The sequence below is a fragment of the Cyprinodon variegatus genome, unplaced genomic scaffold (assembly GCF_000732505.1).
Source record: "Cyprinodon variegatus isolate N-32 unplaced genomic scaffold, C_variegatus-1.0 Scaffold374, whole genome shotgun sequence".
In the NCBI taxonomy this organism is placed as follows: Eukaryota; Metazoa; Chordata; class Actinopteri; order Cyprinodontiformes; family Cyprinodontidae; genus Cyprinodon; species Cyprinodon variegatus.
Genome location: NW_015150827.1, coordinates 21,300 through 39,198, shown reverse-complemented (window position 1 = coordinate 39,198; position 17,899 = coordinate 21,300). Strand labels below are relative to the sequence as shown.

At 38.0% G+C, this 17,899-nt stretch overlaps 2 protein-coding genes across 4 annotated transcripts in view; both read right to left on the bottom strand.

Moving 5' to 3' along the window:
- Positions 1-765, bottom strand: part of chrng (cholinergic receptor, nicotinic gamma) — a 10,789-nt gene extending 10,024 nt beyond the window's left edge. The window contains exon 1 of one of the 2 annotated variants that reach the window (XM_015386677.1): positions 626-765. In XM_015386677.1, coding sequence (XP_015242163.1) covers positions 626-689 — 64 coding nt within the window. In that variant the 5' untranslated portion in view covers positions 690-765. The remainder of the gene's footprint in view (positions 1-625) is intronic. The other variant, XM_015386676.1, reaches the window with a different exon arrangement.
- Positions 766-2,222: 1,457 nt separating this feature from the next.
- prss56 (protease, serine 56) lies at positions 2,223-14,224 on the bottom strand. 2 transcript variants are annotated; one of them, XM_015386694.1, is made up of 14 exons: positions 13,961-14,224; positions 11,643-11,801; positions 11,294-11,548; positions 11,011-11,200; positions 9,956-10,064; positions 9,707-9,863; positions 8,945-9,087; positions 8,611-8,770; positions 8,317-8,505; positions 8,053-8,232; positions 7,734-7,933; positions 4,134-4,680; positions 3,942-4,048; positions 2,223-3,862 (listed from the first exon to the last, which is right to left on the bottom strand). In XM_015386694.1, exons 1-14 carry the CDS (start codon positions 14,061-14,063, stop codon positions 3,689-3,691), a joined length of 2,673 nt encoding a protein of 890 aa, XP_015242180.1. In that variant the 5' UTR covers positions 14,064-14,224; the 3' UTR covers positions 2,223-3,688. The 2 variants fall into 2 exon arrangements, with proteins under 2 accessions (XP_015242180.1, XP_015242181.1); XM_015386695.1 differs by having other exon boundaries at positions 4,134-4,674.
- Between the last annotated feature and the right edge of the window lie 3,675 nt (positions 14,225-17,899).

Below are 17,899 nucleotides of genomic sequence, written 5' to 3'. Positions count from 1 at the left end.
TTTGACTTTTAAAGAAATGCTAAACAACATTGCCTGTGATGACGACACAAGTACGCTTCTGTTCCAATACACATACGTGCTCGCGTTCTCGTCAAGTCCGATCTTCCTGCGTTCTCGCCAAGAACGGACTTCACGAGAACGCGAGTACGTACTCGCGTTCTCGTGAATTGAGAAACGCCCTAGATCTAAATACACTTAGCAGACCTAACATAATAAACACTTTTTTAACTTTTTAGTTCATATTTATAACTCCTCAGATAAATTATGCATTATTGACGAGGAGCACTTACTGACTCACATGATGTGTTTTACCAGGTCAGGTCATAAACATGCACGTGGCATAAGCACTGTCTGGTTGTTAAGTTATTTTGTAACCGCTTTAACGTAATTGAATTGTAATTGAAAAGGAAAAAACACCAGTAACACAACAAACAGTATAATTCATACAATTCATATAACTGATTTCATTATTAGATAAATGCTAAAAGTAGAACATAAACTACAACTACCTAAAGCCAACTTGATCAATTCACAGTCATTTCTTCACCATTTAGCCAATATAAACAACATCATGCAAATTCCTAAGACAGGGTGATTCATGGCACTCTTCACTTTGGGTCCGTACCTGCAGCGGAAATCAGGAGCACTCTTAGAAGGTGTAGCTGAGAGCATCCAGGCACAGAATCCATGAATGTGTTTATGCAGCACAGTCTGAGACAAAGCACCACACATGAGCATGGACTCTACTGGTTGGAGTAGTTCTGCTGATTGAGTCAGGGATGAAAGTGAATAAGGAGGGGCTGATAGAAAAAAAGGAGAGGGACGCTGTTGCTGGTTAGGTTTAAATCAAAAGTGTATTTCAGTCATAAGCAGCTGGTACACGCATCCACAGGAGACACGACATGCTAACAGCTTGAGTAAAGCACTCTGCACACGTCTGTCCTCCAGTATTGCATTTATGCCCAGTGCACCTGGTCATTGTCATTCATCGGCTGGCAGAGACAAAGTGATATCAACTCTCTGATGGTAAATTTAGCACTTAAGTGATCCAAATTAGGATTTTTGTGTTTTAAAAGAAAAAATCATAGTTTATTGTGTTTATAACAAAGCTTATATTAATTACTTAGTTAAATAATATGCTGCTGTCATTTTTCACTTCTCTGATGTTGCTGCTATTTTCAAATAACTGTATATTGGTTATTTATTCTCCAGGTTCACAGTTTTATATTGTTAAAACACTTTACTGTAGAGTATTTTATTGTTAATCTTTTAGCTCTCCATTATTTTGTTATCTTATAGATTTTTTCTTACGTCCATACTTGTGTGACCATTTTTTGCTGCTGTAAACACCAGAATTTCCCCATTGTAGGATAAAAAATGAATTTTCTATTCTATTCTATTCTATTCTATATTATAACATTTATAAAGTTACATTATTTTGTCTTTGAAACATAATGTGAAAAAATAACCCATGGTGGTCAAGAGAACAGTTGGTAATTACTGCTCAGATGCAGCGTAGCCTGTGTGATGACTGACTGGAGTCTACCGAGGCTACTTTATAATGTGGGTGCAAAAATTTTTCCGAAAGTAACACCTACTTCTTACTCACATCAACATGGAGGCATTACTAGGTAAGTAAGTAGGAGCTGGATAATTACAACTGATTCTTGTCAGTACTCATCCAAGAAGAAACTTGTCTTATTTCCTCTCCAAATCAAATATTTCTGTGTTCTGCTAAAACAAAGTAACAGAGTTGTAATGTCAGGCATTGTGCACAAGCACAATAACAATTCAATGCAACGGGAGCACTCACTGTAGTTCTTTGTGCACTTTTGATTCTCTCTTTGGGAAATATGGTGAAAAAATAGAGAGGTATGTGTATCCACACTGCAGCAGCTGCGGCGCTGATAGTCATACTGATACCATTATAAAAGGTCAGACAAGTATCTCAAAATGTTGTTCACCTGTTTTCCATAAGGCCAACTTTGGTACTTCTTGATCTGCAGCACTATAAAGTCTATGAATGGTATAAAAGCTTTCCAATAAATATCTCAATATAAATTGTCTAATATAACTTTAACCCAGCCATATAAAAATATTTACAGCATTTTAGGTATAATTACTTTTTATTGGAAAAATACAACTTTTTCTATACAAATAAATATTTTAGGGATAAAGATATGTGCATCATATATACAATCCATATGCTTCACAAGAGGCTCCACCTTTGTAAAATACAATAGGAATAATTTATCTTTTTATACAAATTTATAATTTAAAAAAGGCTGTATCTACAACCACATACAGTGCTTGCAACATTTCTTGCCACCCCTGGTAAAGATGCATTAACAACATTCATATAAATGTATGTTTTTTTGCAGCGCCACAATGAGACATCTTTAGAAAAATCCTGCCTTGATTTAAGCACATCTGTTTGGTATTCTGTAATCTGTTTAGCATTTAATAATGATGTTCCTAACAATCCTTTAAAGTAAGTATTCCCATTGAAAAAAAAATTAGCTATCCTCTTTACAAATAAGGGTTGATTCCTTTATAGTTATAATATGATTCCCATTCTATTAGCCACCATCCACTGTGCTGGACAATTACCCAGTTTATTTTGCTCACTGGGAAAGATAAAAGAACTTCTGCAAAATGTTTCTTCTGACAGTTCTGGTTCCAGAATGTATCATATATTTACATCACAAAATCTAATTTACGAGTTTACAAAGCTGTAATGGGACTTTAATACAAATTTAAGAATGAGCTCTAAATCTACCAACACTCTTAAAGAGTATGACTTGAAACAAAGAATGAATATTTAGGAAAAATACTAAAACCCAGAAGTACGGTGGGGGAACTGTGGTGATGTGGGCCTATTTTTTCTGTTGTTCCTGTAAAATGTTATGGCATAAACTTTTTTAAATACCATTTAGTAGAAATAAAATATGTTGTGCTATACTAAGGAAACTAAAATGGTTTGTAAAGTGGTATGAGGGTCTTGTTTTAAAACCTGATCAGATGAACAGACTGAAAATCTGCCTTTTCCAAAATAGACACAATCCCGAGATTCTTTTATAGAAAGCTTGTGCTGTGAGAGATTATTGTACTAATATTGAAAGTAATTTGATTTAAATTTAAAATATATATTACAATATTGTATTAAATAAGTATTCCCATTTAATATACTGTGCTGTAAGATCGATTTAGTTACCTCCGCCAAGGAGGTTGTGTTTTCTGCCATTTTTGAATGTATGTATGTGTTAGCACGATTACTTGAAAAGCTATAAATGGATTTTAATGAAACTTTTTCTCAGACCAAGCAACAATTCTTTAAAATTTTGTAATGATCCAGATCACGTGTGAGTTCTAGCTATAGGTATAAGTCATGATTCTTTTGTACTTTTAAGTTCTTTTACACATCTTTATCAGGGGGGCAATAAATATAGCTAAGAGGAAAAGTGTATCATTGTCGACAGTTCAACAGTTACATTCACGTTTGCACTGGGAGTGAAAATTAGGCTCATCAAGTCTAAATAATGCCTTTAAAGGCATTATTTAGACTTGATGAGTCTAAATAATGCCCTTTAAAGGAGATTGAGGAAGTTTGTAAGTGTGCGCCTGATGATTATCTTTTCGCACTTTTCGCACTGATCTTTTAATGCTTTGAGTTTAAGGTAATTCAAGGTTAAGTCTTGAGAGAGTCTAGAGCCACAGCGATGATCCTTGGCACACTGCGATAGAACGACTCATTCTCAAGCCCCACAAGACTGTAGAAGGTTGAGGGTCGTCCAGCTACCACGGCTCGGATCCGCGCCTGGTAAAGTCCTCGATCATTCTTTGAGGTCAGATCAACTAAAACCTGAGGAATGGCAAATAGATTTAAACTGCGATGCTAACGAAAATATCTTATAATACAAACAAAATTTGCAATATTTTACCTCTTGGAAGTTCATCTGCAGATTGTCGCTTGGTATGTTTAAGATCCAGCTGTATGACTCCTGGATTTGGCTAACTTGTTGGGCAGACTCTCTCAATCCGGGACAAACTACCAAGGAAGACGAATGCATTTCTGTTTAATTAATACGATAAGAAACATTTTTAAAACAAAGATAGAAATGTAGGATAAGTACTTTTCCCACTTTTTCCAGGGATCTGCCTCTTTTGAGGAACACTCCTGGGTCCTCTGCGAACACCTGATGACTTTCTCCCCCGTCTGGGGTCGGGGGTTTCTGTGTGAGCCATATCAACAGCTTTCTGGACAGCAGAAGTCAACAGATCCATGAGCGGAGCTGCTGAAGGTTTAAATTGCTCTCCATCCTGATTGACACCAAAATCCTCTAATGCAGTGTTCCTCTCACTAGAAACATCTCTACTTGAATGTTCTTCAGTTATCGATGCGCCATCATCCATAGTTTTGTCTTGCATTTGTAATTTCCCTAGTTCACCCAGCAAAACTGACAGAAGGGACCAGGGCTCCAGGGATTTTTGGGACAAGGATGATAGAGGAGAGTAGCCTGGTGTTATAGTTGAAGAAGGATTGATGGAAGAGCCCTCTTGAAAACGAACTGCGTCCAAGTGCAGAAGAGGAGGAGCTACTCTGGAGCCCAGCCTTGAGTGAAGACTTGAAATAACAGACTGATAATGTCCAGCCAGATGCTGCACCAAAGAGTCCTGTGTCTGTAAAGTAGAAACAAAGATGCCAAGAATTATGTAATTCCATGTGAAAAGAAGGTTAAAATCCAAAATAAACAGTGCAAATTAGTTCATTCAAACTTGTTTAAAAGCACTAATTACATGTTATGTGTTATAAAATGGAACTTTAATTCTGGTCTTTGGTGAATATTTTACACGAATTAACCTAAAAATTATGTTCCTGAAGTTTTAAGAATCCCTAACAGTGCATTCCTTTATGAATTTATATTTAAAATGTCTAAATATATAATGTGTTTATCGGTATGATGTCATTAATTAGGGGAGCCAAGCCCTTTAAAGTCAGTTAAAGCTGTTCTATATGAACTATCAGCTGATCCTAGACTAAAGTAACTGGAGGATCTACCTTATTTACACCATGGAAGTTAACACAAGACAGTTAGATTTCAAATAAAAGCCATCAATTTCCATTGTAATAGAGTCTATTAACATTATAACAGTGAAAAAGAGTAATTGAACACTTATAAAACGCTTACATCACTGCTCAGTCTCACACTTCTCTTAACGCACAACCCTGCTAGACTTTCAAAGTAAGACACAAGGGACTCTACATAATAAAAGCCTATCCATTATACACACTAATTTACTGCAGCATACAGCTCAACATTATGACCCAAACTCATCCAGTTTCTTGAAATTAGACTACCAAGTCCTTTTCACAACACACCTTAGTCCACATTTCAAAATAAAGCTCTCCCATTTACAGTATAATAAAGCATCTACTAACGATATAAAGAGGAAAAAGAGTGATTAAACAATTGTAAACGGATTCCAAAATAAAAACCTTAAGATTACACTCAGCAATTTTTTTTTTGGAGCATACAGTAGGGATCTTAATCATTACGCTAATCGCCACATGTCTGGGGACAGAAGTCGCCACTAGGTGTGGCAATGAGACACCAGTCACCACCAGGTGTTGCCACGGCATTCCCCATAAGTGGAAGCAACCGCAGATTCCAACAGGTATGGAAATGCCAGTCGGTATTAGGTGTGGTGATGTCAGTTGCTACCAAGTGTGGCGATGCAGTTTCCCACACCAGTTCCCACAAGGTGTGGCAACACCAGTCACCATCAAGTGTGAACAAGCAAGTTGTTGTGTCAACAAAAGGTTTCACGCCCCTGCTGAGCTGACCCGAACCAACCCATATAGCCTTTACTGGAGTAAAACAACTAAGCACCAACGGGTAGGCACCTCTAGAATTTCCTTGGGGAATTTTCTAGTTAAAATTATTCTGAAGCATTTTAAACATTTACATTTTACTAATATCACGTTATTATTTTCTCAAAAGTTACTTATAGTATTACAATATTTGTGTATAATATTTGTATGTATATTTTTAGACAACTTTTTACTTATGTTTGACACCCTTGCAATGAAGACCACTCCTTTCTGAATAACATATTTTCCTGCATTCCTGCTGTCAAAAGTGTTAGTATTTTGTACCGTTCTATAAATGTGGTAAGAAAAAGTTAGCAAATTTGTTTTAATATGTGTTTCCTTTTGCATGTATTTCATTATCAAAAGTCTGTTTTGGATCAGAACTTTGTAAAATGTCCTTCCTTAAAAGCTTTGGTTCCCAGAGACCTGCTGGACTTCTGACCCAGTCAACAGAACAAATACTCCTTTTCCACCAGCTCCATATGGTTTGTTCTACTCCACCTCGTCAAATTTTAAACGTTATCCATTAGTACTTCTTTAGTAGCAGTACTGCCTTTTCTCTGCCCTAATCAGGAGTTAGTACTTGCAGAGACGAGTAGGGCAGGAAAAGCCAGTACCAGTCCTGAAAAGACAGTAACGGATATGTTTAAAAATTGGTCGGGTGGAGGAGAGCTTGGCCAAGTAAAGCCGGTGGAAAATATGGTGGGTCAGTCCCTGAGAGATTTAAATAGATCCAGTGGAGACACAGGTTGCCAGAAAGGGACCCAGCACTCTGGGATTCAAACAGGCAACACCCCATCCAAGGCAGGCAACCTCTCACTGGTCATCCCCATGCTCCCATCAGAGACCCCAGGAAACCCAATACCCCTGGTTCCCGCTGAATCGGAACAGGATACACAGCAGAATAATCAGCGTTTGTGTGTTTGTCTTTGTTTATGTGTTTTTTTTTTTAATGTGGGATGTTGTTTTCTTTATTACAGTACTTCATTGAAGTGTAACATTTCTTAGATTGTGTCTTATCAATTCTTGAGCAAACAATCATACAGAAATTGTCTGCTGGCTAAGAGGAAAAAAAATTCTTCCATCAGACATTTGTTCTTATTGATTATTGCACTGATATAAGAACAAATGATGCACACAGATAGCCTGGCTGCCTATTCGCTTCCATATTGATTTTAAGACTATTTTGCTCACTTTTGAAATGTTAAAAGGTTTGGCTCCAAGTTATTGAACTATTCCTTACGTTTAAAACTCCAAAATAACACTGTAAGCTTTTGGTCAGATACTTTTAGCTCATCTAGCTAAATGGCCAAATTTGAACAAAAATAGGCTAAATGCCCTCTGATATCCCAGTAGTAGAAAGTTTAAATATCTATACTTTCCTGGTGTAATTATTTTTTAGACAATTTAGAAACCAAATAGTTAGTTTTGTTTCATTTAAGCTAATTTTGTTATGTCTAAAGCTTCTGTCCTTAACATTTTTCCTAATATTATGTTTACTTTGCACTTAGTTTTTAAATGGTATTTTTACACTTTTACTTGAGTAAAAAAACTCAAGTTGATTCTCTAAGTTCTACAAAACTGTTTTAAACAGTAAGATTTATGCTTCTAATTGAGTGATAAACTATATTAACTATTGTACTAATACTTTTGACACCTCTGCATATAAATTAAATTGATATTTATATAGATAATGCTTCATGCATTGTCTTCCTTTCTTAAATAATGACACTATTTATGTAAATTTTGTCAGTAGTTGTTGTTTTTTTAATCTCTCCACAGAGAAAATATTGCTGTTCAGCAAAAAAAGAAAATTTAAAAATAATTTCCTTCGGTATGTTTTTAAAACAAACAAAATTACCTGTAGAAAAATCTTTTCTTCATTACTTTTCACTGCAGATGAAGTGTCTGTAATTCCATCCTGGTGTTTATCCAATTCATCAGCTATGCTTTTCAGGTGTTCCTCCCATTCATCCACTGAAGGACCTACATATCCAAATAAAGCTGGTGGAGAATGAGGCGGTTCCTGTGTTGCTGGTGTCACAGCTCCACCTAGCTGTTCTGCAAACAATGAATTATGAATTACAGACCAAACATGATGCATGCATATTCAATGTAATGAGCTTTTTTATTCTTGATGAAACAGATTGGTGCTGTAACATGATCTTTCACACCTGTACCTTTAATCCAAGTAAGACCGAGGTCTCTCCTCTCTCTGTTGTGTGTAAAAGCTGCACTGTATATATGCTCCACAAGCTGAGGGAGAGTCTGAGTGAAGAAAGTCAAATCCATTTTGTCTCTAATGTAGTCTTCTGCCCTCTGAAGCAAATCCAATAGTGTTTGAAGGAAGGCGCGTAACTCTAAAAGTAAGAGAAGGAAAAACATCAGGATATATGACAAGACAAATACGTATAATATAATGAATTTTTGAATGGTGCACTCACGGCATTTTTTGAAGCGGGTGAGGCATTTCTCCTCAGCTATCTGACTGCATGCACTGGCAGACTGACCAGGAGGACAGGGCAGAGTGTAGAAGTGACAGAGAGAGTTAAACTCAGACCTCTGCTGAGCTTCTGTCATGTCTGTTGTTTTCAGTAGTTCTGGACATGTTGGCTCTCTGCTTCTCAATGATTCTGGTAGGATTACAAAGTGTTAGATAAAACAGACAACCCGGTAAATGAATCTCTTTGATGATATTAGCAAAAAACAGTGGCGAGTTATTGCTGCTCAAGACTCACTCTGAATCTCTGCCTGAATCCAGTCAGAGAAAGCGGACACTCGTGTGTACACCCCAGGTTTGCCTTTTTCTCCACAGCCGTCCCCCCAGGAGGTGATGCCAGAGAGCTGGAAGCGACCTGAAATACGATCTTGGTAGATAAGGGGCCCTCCAGAGTCCCCCTACAGATGATAAAAAAACAGGTATAAATATTAAAAAAGGTTCTTTCAACTTTCTTAGGGTTCTATTCAATGTGTTAATAGCATATTAACTAAGCTTTTGATGAAAGTATACAAGGTATTAGAGAAGCCATACAGAGGGATATTGTAGGATAAAAAAACTGTGACTCTGCCAACCTGACAGGAGTCTATGCCTCCAGAGAGATAGCCAGCACACAGCATAGTGTTGGTAACCAGTTCTTTTCCAAGAGCGCTCTTACAGGTGCTCTGAGGAAGCAAGGGAACCTTAGCCTCCATCACCACGTCAGCAGAAGGCCCGTCTAAAATACAGACAACCATGCTTTAGATAAAATAGCATTTAAAGTAAGGAAGTATGTTTTCTTCATTATACTTTCTTATATTTAATTACTCCAAATAATGTTTAGACATTTCAATTAATATTTGGAATTGAGTAGATTACTTTCTTCATCTCTATTTTTAGTATAAGCCCAGCTGAAGCTGAATTGACTGTCTTGTTACAACTTCAATCTAAAGGTCATATAAACTTGTTAGTAGAGGAAGGAGGTTCATCATCTGTTCCTGATTTTCCAGTGTGAAACATGAGATGTTAGAGTGGAACACTGGCTCCCATTGTAATTTTCCGTCATTTTTGAAAGATTCATTAAATAGCATTAGTGTAAACATCTTTAGCGTTTGTTTTTTAGATTGCAGATGTGTTGAGTCAGTAAAAGTCATGTTCATGAGGTTAGCATCTGTCTCCAAGACAACAGATCTCAATTTAAAATGCTTCTTAAGAAATCCTGGACATATTTTAAAAACATGTAATGATGAATGTTCGCAGAAACCATGAAGAGATGGAAAGCAGACTTACAATTTCAATATTTCAAAACTTTTACCTTCTCTAACCTGGCCAAAGAGACAACAATGTTGTACACTTACCTTCATAGAGGGACCCCCAGCCTGCCACAAGACATGGGCTGCCTGTTGGGGGGTCCGTGGCAGTAGGAAGGCACACTGGTGTCACATATTCAGACAGGACGACAGGAGATGTCAGCTCCACCAGGGCTATGTCGTTGTTAAACGTCTTTGGATTGAACTGTTGGAAATTTAGATAATTTAATTTATTACAGGGTTCTGGTGGCTAAACTTATTGTTCATTATTATATAAGGAGAGTTAATTGTTTGCACCTTAGGATGGGGGATGATTCGGTTCACTTTAAGAACCTGCTCATCAGGGTCCTTCTTGGTGATGTCAAACTCGCCTACGACGGCTGTCCAGTAGCTCTCGCTGCGGCTGCTAGAGAGAAAAGATTGGAGCAAAGGCGATGTCGGTAAGGCACCATTCCATCACATTGTTGTGTGTTTTGTAGGAAGCAACAGCAAAAAATGCAGGGATTAATAGAATAGTACAGCTTAGGTTTGGTGAAGAGAAGGAATAAAAAAAAAACATAACAAACATTAGAAAACCGCTAATAGGTGATACAAAGTATCTTGTTAACAATATCTTTAACTAATAAGTGGAAACTTGAGATAAAAACAAATGTTTAGAGGTACAGGCAAAAGGAAACAGCAGTTTCTGCACATTTCAAGTTTTCAGGATGTTTTAGTTTGCAGCAGCGTGGAAACTAAATGTCTCCCTTTGTTAAGTCCTTCTTCTTGGACCACTGAAGTAAATGGTCTATGATAACCTGAGGCTCAACATGGTTTATACCCGGCAATCAACTCTAAAATGTACTTACACTCTAAATAAGATAAAATGCAGCTTCAACTTAAATGAATTGATTGAATTGGTTTTCCCAACTTAATGTATTTAAGTTTTCAACTTATAAACTTAATAAATTAAGTTGGATTAGCTTTATTCAATTACTTGTTAGAATGAGTTTATTGAAGAAATTTCTGACAAATCCAGTTATTTCTATATTTGGCAGACTAAACACTGAGTGTATTGGAATGGATAGAGAAATATAAAGCAGAGTATCAATAACATATACATGGTAAGGGGTGGTGGTGTCAAAAACCAGAAGTAGGGGAGAAAGTAAAAATCAAATAAAAGTGGTCCAAGAATAAAGCTTTGAGGAACTCCAAAATGATTATTTTCTATTAGACTGATTTTTTTTTTTGATGGGTAACAAATGATCCGAAGTTGCCTGGGTCCAGTGGTCTTAACCAATTCATCAACCCTTTCAGTTAGTAACTTATGATCAACAGCAGGATGGAAACCAAATAAAAATCAAAGCACCTACCCAGCAAAGCAATGAGCAGCAGTTGCCACCCAGGAGCTGTCCACCAGGACCCCTCCACACATCAGCTCACCATTGAGCTGCAGGTTCACCAACCAGGGCCAGCTCCCTAGAGGTGCAGGGGAACCACCAACAATCCTCGACCGGGGCTGTGTGATGTTCTGCACTGTGAAAGACCTCTGACCACACGCTGCTGTGAAGACAGACAGATGCTTAAATATATATTAACACAATGTACTCTAATAGTCCCGGAAAGGGATTAAAATCAGCGAAATATGTGTCTTACCTTGAGCATGTGACTGCATATCAGGTTCTAGATTCTGCATCGTGTTCAGCAGGCTGCACTGGAGAACGCGGGCACTACAGCTCTCACCCATGATCCGGATGCAGCTCTCAGTATTGAGCTCATTTGGTAGACAACGATGCTGATAGTACCCACAGGCCTGACTCAGAGCCCAGCTCCGCTCGGCCTCATCCTGAAGCTTCTGGGCTTTACTGATCACCTCACAGGTGGGCTCTAATAAGGCACCAGAGGGTGTTGCTAGCGAATATTGAAGTAGAGGCAGCTCAGTAACAAAAACATGGAGGTGAAGACTAAAGAATAGCAGCTGATACAGGTTAGTAGGTATACTCACAACAGGATCCTGATAGCTGTCCACAGTTCTGAAACAAGCAGGGAACACAACCTCTGCAGCTTGCCTCAGCCCGACTTCGATCTGATGATGCACGCTCAAGAGCAGACAGGGCGCTCGCCATGGCAGCTTCCAGAACAACTGTACCTCGATCAGACAGAGCTGCAAAACAAGACAAGAAGTTTAAGTTTTAATGAGATTTATCACCTATCATCAAACAATTGGTTAAATAGGAAATAAAAACAAAAATTGAATCTAATTTAATCAAAGGCAGATCAATGTTCTGTATATGCTTCGCATAAATGCAGAAAATTGATTTAATGTATCCCCATTTTACAGTTAGTCAGTAGCTCTGCTCAGTACGCATTAAACAATTTAAGTTGAATTTTATATAAAACAAACCCACTTATGAAATGTTTTATAAGTTTACAAACAGTTCCACAAATGTTAGTTCAGAGAAATATTACCAGAGCTGTACAGGAAGAAACAGCATCTGGGCAATCCATTGAAAAACAGCCATTAGCTATGAGAACATTGTGTACATGTGAGCATCAGCATGGATTCAGCATATTTGTGTGTGGGTGTGTGGCCCCTCTTTTCTCATGCTGCTTTTTGAGCTCATTGGCAGCATTTTGAGGGGAGCTAGCTCACGCTCATCCCGCCACTGAAGCTTCTCGTACAACCTTCAATCGCGCCGCTGACCCCTCAGCCCTCCCTCCTTTTCTGTGCTTTGCCACATCACAGGATAGGACCACTAACAACAACAATGCTGACTGAGGACTTAATTAGAAGGCCAGGGCTGAGTTTTGGGACAGGCCTAAGGGCACTGGCTGGCAGGCCTGAAGCCAACTAGATCCCATAGACGGTGCATCTCTCATTGCTGCAGTCATGTTTGAAGCCTCAACGGTATCCCTGCAGAAAAACCTGAACACTGAATCTAATAAAGATTATGAAATGATAAAAGTTTTAGTTCCTCCTTGGAGAGAAAGGAAAGTGCAAATGTTTCAAATAGGTGTGAGTAGATTAAGTGGTTAGATACCACTAAAGAGAAAAAAGATTTCCAAACAACTGTCCTTACAGTAATAAGTGTTCTTAACGAGATTCTAGGTGAATTAACAGAATGAACGTCCCATAACATTTTAGTAGAGAATAGAGTAACATTGCTTTCTACACCACACTTGTTGCTGTGCACTGCTGGGCAGCTAGCTTAAAGAGCAATTTCAAATGTTTACAATTGATTCCAGCAAAGACATTTTCAGCTCTATAAATATATTTACCTCCACCTAGAAAGTAATGTTTTCATCGCCACTGGTTTGCCTGTTTTTCTGTTTTCAGAATAACTAAAAAATTTATTGATGGATTTTGCTGAAACTTTCAGAGGAGGTGCGTATGATGCTAGCAGTAAATTACTAAATGGTTGGGTTGGTCCGAATCACCATCTGGATCCAGGAATTTTAAAAGATTCTGTGTATACAGGTATTAACTTAAGGTGAAAATCCCAATATGTCGGGGGAAACAAGCTACTTGGAGGAGGTCTGCACTCTACGAAAAATCATGTTCCCACTAAATCTGAAGCTGCCATATGGTTTACTGGTTACATCTGTATTGATTAACATAGCTTAGGTTAGGGTGGAAATTCCAGTTCCCTGGGGGCGGTATCCTACAACTTTTAGATGTGACCCTGGTTCAACAAACCCCAATCAAATAAGTAGATTATTGAGAGGACTCTGGAGGAAAGGACTGCTTACTAATTAGGTAACTCAGCTATTTGATTCAGGTGTGTTGGACCAAGGATGGATCTAAAAGTTGCAGAATACCAGCCCTCAGGAACTGGAACTGCCCACCTCAGGGTTACACTATGGATTTTTTGGTTTAGGTTATTATATAACAACCACATATAATAACCACATTATTATATTTTCATCTACATTGAGATGTCATATGTTATGTTTATTCAACACTAAATAATTTGACCAAACACATACTGGTTCAGTGGTTTATTTTCACTTTTGTGCACATCCCTGTCAATCATTTGACTTGAAAAGTCAGAACACAAAAACCAAAGCGATGTCACTTTGGTTTTATAGCATTTTCATAGTAATGGTTAATGTTTTGTAACACACAGCATCAATATTACTATCTTAGCTAAGCTACAGTATATATAAACCCAGTTGTTAGTGTGTACCTTAAGTTAATTCAATATCAAAATTCACACTCCTCAGAATGAACTAACATTTAGATTTTCTACCGACAGAATATAACAAGTATAACTTCTCACATGGCATTGTACATTTTATAACTGCTGAATTAAGAAAAAGTACCTTTGAGAGCGCTCTGGGGCATCCTGTAGACTTCTTTACCTGTTGGGGCTCCCTGCAAACAATCCAGCCCCATAAGCAGCAGTGAGATGAACAGTAGCAACATAGCGCCAGAGCATCAGACTTCCAATCCACCTTGACAGCAGGCAAACAGATTGGATATTGGCAGAATGAATGAAGAGGAAGCAGAGGTGATGGAAACTAGGCTGGTCTGTAGAGTTTCCACGTCCTTATGGTCTGGGGGCTCTGTCTCCCTCCTACTGACTCTCTGGGCTCTCTCCCGCACTGTGATGCAGGGCATCTGTCTGTAAGGTACTCGGAGGAACAATAGGCGCCTGAAGTGGTCCCTGGAATATATATGGAGTCCCCGAGGGAAGACCAGAAAGAAGGGGGGATAGGGAAGGGAGGGAGTGATGCTCCCATGGCCAATGCACAAACAGATGAATTCATTAAGACTATGACAGCAAATCAAGCACAACTTGCCAAGGCTGACCATCACAAAGCGGTTTGGTTTTATGAAAGGAGACAGAGGGAGGGAGATGCAGAGACGCAGAAAGGCGGGGGGAGAAGGGGTGAGGACAGGGATTGGCTGGGCGGAAGGGAACGGGGAGTTGTTTGAAATAATTAGTGTGAGAGAAAGTTTAGTAGAAAAGGATATGCAATGATGTGACATGGAGGAAAATGCTCCTTAAGGAAACACTAAAGCAAAGAGCCCCAACTGGATTTAAAGTGAGCTGGATCCAGAAGGTGAGTGAGTTTTTGAGAGAGAGGAAAGTGTCTGCCATTCGTGTCCCTCAAAGAGGGCATTGTCCCTTGCATCTCTCTGAGGATACCCACATCAAAGCCGGCCCCCGGGCATCACTTGGCTGCCGCTTCCATTGATCACTTACAGTCTTTTGTTTCTCCCATTAAAATATTGTCAGTTCACATCACTTTTGTCTTTCTCTGCTGAACTCTGCTTTTGTTACATAAAGGTACTGTAATGCGCTGCTTACAGACATGAAGTGATTTCAGGAAAAACATTATTCTATAAGAAAAAACTTTGACTTATTTTTAAAGTCTGCTTTAGGATTATCTCAGCTAATGTGTACAGTATTTAGAGCTAATACTAAGTGGCTATAGTGAAGTTTCTGCTCGTAACTCCTTAAAATAACTAACAGATTGGAAACTTTATACTTTGATTTGCAGTCGGCTTTTTTTGTATACTTCTGCTTGAGAAATATTTCCGCATCATGTCACCTTCACTGCAAGGTGAAACTGAGAAATCTTTGTAGCCGTGTCTGTATATTTATTTTATCTTCTTTTTATTTATTCAAAAATGTTAGATTTCAAATACAAAATACATTTGACCCATTTTTGGATCAAAACAGTACAACTGAGAGTATATAAATAAAGTCATACAGTTAAATACTGATATAAATCAGCAGACATTCTAATAATAACATTCTCTTAATGTTTAAACTGCAGAAATATTTGGAAAATTTATTAAAAAAAATAGATTGATTTGCTTGCAGGCTGCAGATCCAGTTGTTCTCAGTATGGAAAAAAATAAGTAAACAAAAAGCTCTACTTTCCACAGACTGTTCTGGAGCCTCTGAAGATGAATAAGCAAAGAAGAACAAATAGAGTATGTGACTCAGTTATCAGCATCCACTTTACAAGAGCGTGATACAACAGTGTCTTAAGTCAGGGATCCACTGTGTACAGACCACTACAGGGTTCCTCCCTGCAACTCTTTGCAGAAACTTGTAAAATCTAATTTACGGACTTTCCTTTCCCTTTGGGATTTGTAAAGTATTAATGAATGGGAAATAGACCCATATTCTAGCAAAGTGGATGTTATAAAGAATGACATCGGAATCCAATATAACCTCTGAGCAGGAATGTGATAAACTGTTTGCAAAAATAGTTTCTTTACTCTTCTTTGACAGCAGCATGCAGGTTTTGTCTTTTTGACTTGTCTGTTCTTTAAAAGTTTGAAAAAGAGTTAAGCCTTCAGACCTGAAACATGAAAGAATAAACTTCATAATTTCTTTTGTTTTCTGGGTATGATTTGATCTTCCCCAGCCCCCCTCGGTGGCAGGATGGCTGTGAGATCTGAGAGATCAGGCGGAGCGGAGTGGGAACGGCATGGGCCGACCGGGCGGCTCTCTTTCATTTCTCCTTTTTCTCTGCTCATCTGCCTTTGATGTGGTTTGATTAATTTGCCTTCTGCTCACTCTCTCTTCTTTTCTCCCCCAGGCATGGACAACTTTCTTTTTTCCACTGCCAGCTTGCTTCAGTGTCTATATTATCTTCTGACTTCATTACCAGTCATACACGTTCAACGATGTTGGTTTTTTCTTGATATGACTGTGTCAAAACCATGTCTTTCTAGTAGACAAGTCAATGTGTAAGAGAAAAGCTCTTTATATGTAGGAAAATAGACATGTAAGAGCTCTTCTAAATTTGTAATCAGCCAATAATAGGCAGGAATTAGTCCTGCAAGTGGAGGGTTGCTGGTACAAGCTCCACCTGTCTCAGTTGTTCTGTCCTTGTGCAAAACACTTCACCCACATTGCCTATAGATGGTGGTCGGAGTGCCAAAGCACTTTGGAATCCCCTAACTAGAAAAAAATGTCATATACGTAAGTATAGGCCATTTAACATTTGTTTAAATTAAGATAACTAGTTATCCAATACGTTTCTGTGCAAAGCTATTTTTGGCAAAGGCTAACCAAAAACCCAACATATTCAATGACAAACCCAGCTTTATATATTTCCATCACTCATTTCTTTTTCTCGTTAGAGAAACCATTGCAAATGTTCTTTTAATAAGTGAAATTGTAGATTCACTAAGGACCAAACTCAATTAAAAGGCTTTATCTAATTTTGATCTACAGTTAAAAATATATCCCATTGTGTGAAAGCTCCATAAAGATCTAGACTGACAAAGAAGTGAACCCAGCAGTAATTCTGTGGTCTCATCCCAGGATAGGAGCTTTTGAAAAGCAGAGTTCATTTATTGACAGCTGTTCATAAACTCTGAAAAAAGGCTGAACACTGAAACTGAATCAAAAGGCTCTTCAACGAGGTTTTAAGGATGTACACGGTTATTCATCCAACCTTCTACAACTTTGTTTTCTTCTCAAATGAAATATAAAGTGAATATGTGAAAATAATTGCAATTGTTTTTTGTGGTCTCATTCGTACCGGTACATTAACAAACAGTGATATTTAAAGAAGGGTTATTAGTGGGTTTTAACCCGCTGCAATAATACTTTCATAAAATAAGAAAGTCTGAAGACTGCTCTGAAAAAAAGGACAAATTGAATTGTGTGCAGCAGGTATGGCCCAGCTTTAAGGGTGTGTGTAATGATGCCTACAGTTGTAGGAACACCATAAATAAACAGATTTTCTTTCCTTAAAGAAATATACCAATTTTTTTTCCTATGTTCTGACATAGAAAAAAAATGTATAAAAATAGCTATTTATAAGGTTTGGTTCATAAATCTGAAAGACTGGATTCTCTTACAAGTTACTTAAAAATAACAACAACAACAAAAAATGCTCAGTACAAACTCAGTGTTAACAATCAGCACCTTAACAACATTCGTGTTGAATAACACCCAGCCATTGTTTTTGGTTATGAAACCAATTCTTCCATTGTTTCCAAGAGAAAACAATTAAAAACTGGGTCAGTGGGGTACGCAAGAGAGAAGAGGCTCCCAACATTTCTACACAGGCAGACACTTGAACTCCCTGACAATAGTTAAGCTGAAACATCATGTCTAGATGAACCTAAAACTGGTCTTTGTTGATAACTGGACTCAAAAACCAGTTTAAATGGAGTTAGATGGACACTAAACTTACATTAAGTAGAGAGAACACTGGTTTGATAGAACAGGTGTTGGAAAAATGTCAGATTGTTTATTATGTCAAGGAATTATTATTTTAATGTTT

Coding starts and splice junctions, on each gene's coding strand:
- prss56 (XM_015386694.1), bottom strand. CDS start 14,063: ATGTTGCTACTGTTCATCTCACTGCTGCTTATGGGGCTGGATTGTTTG. Junction 8,506..8,610: donor GATTCAGGCAGAGATTCAGA/GTGAGTCTTGAG, acceptor TAATCCTACCAG/AATCATTGAGAAGCAGAGAG. Junction 7,934..8,052: donor CGGTCTTACTTGGATTAAAG/GTACAGGTGTGA, acceptor CATTGTTTGCAG/AACAGCTAGGTGGAGCTGTG.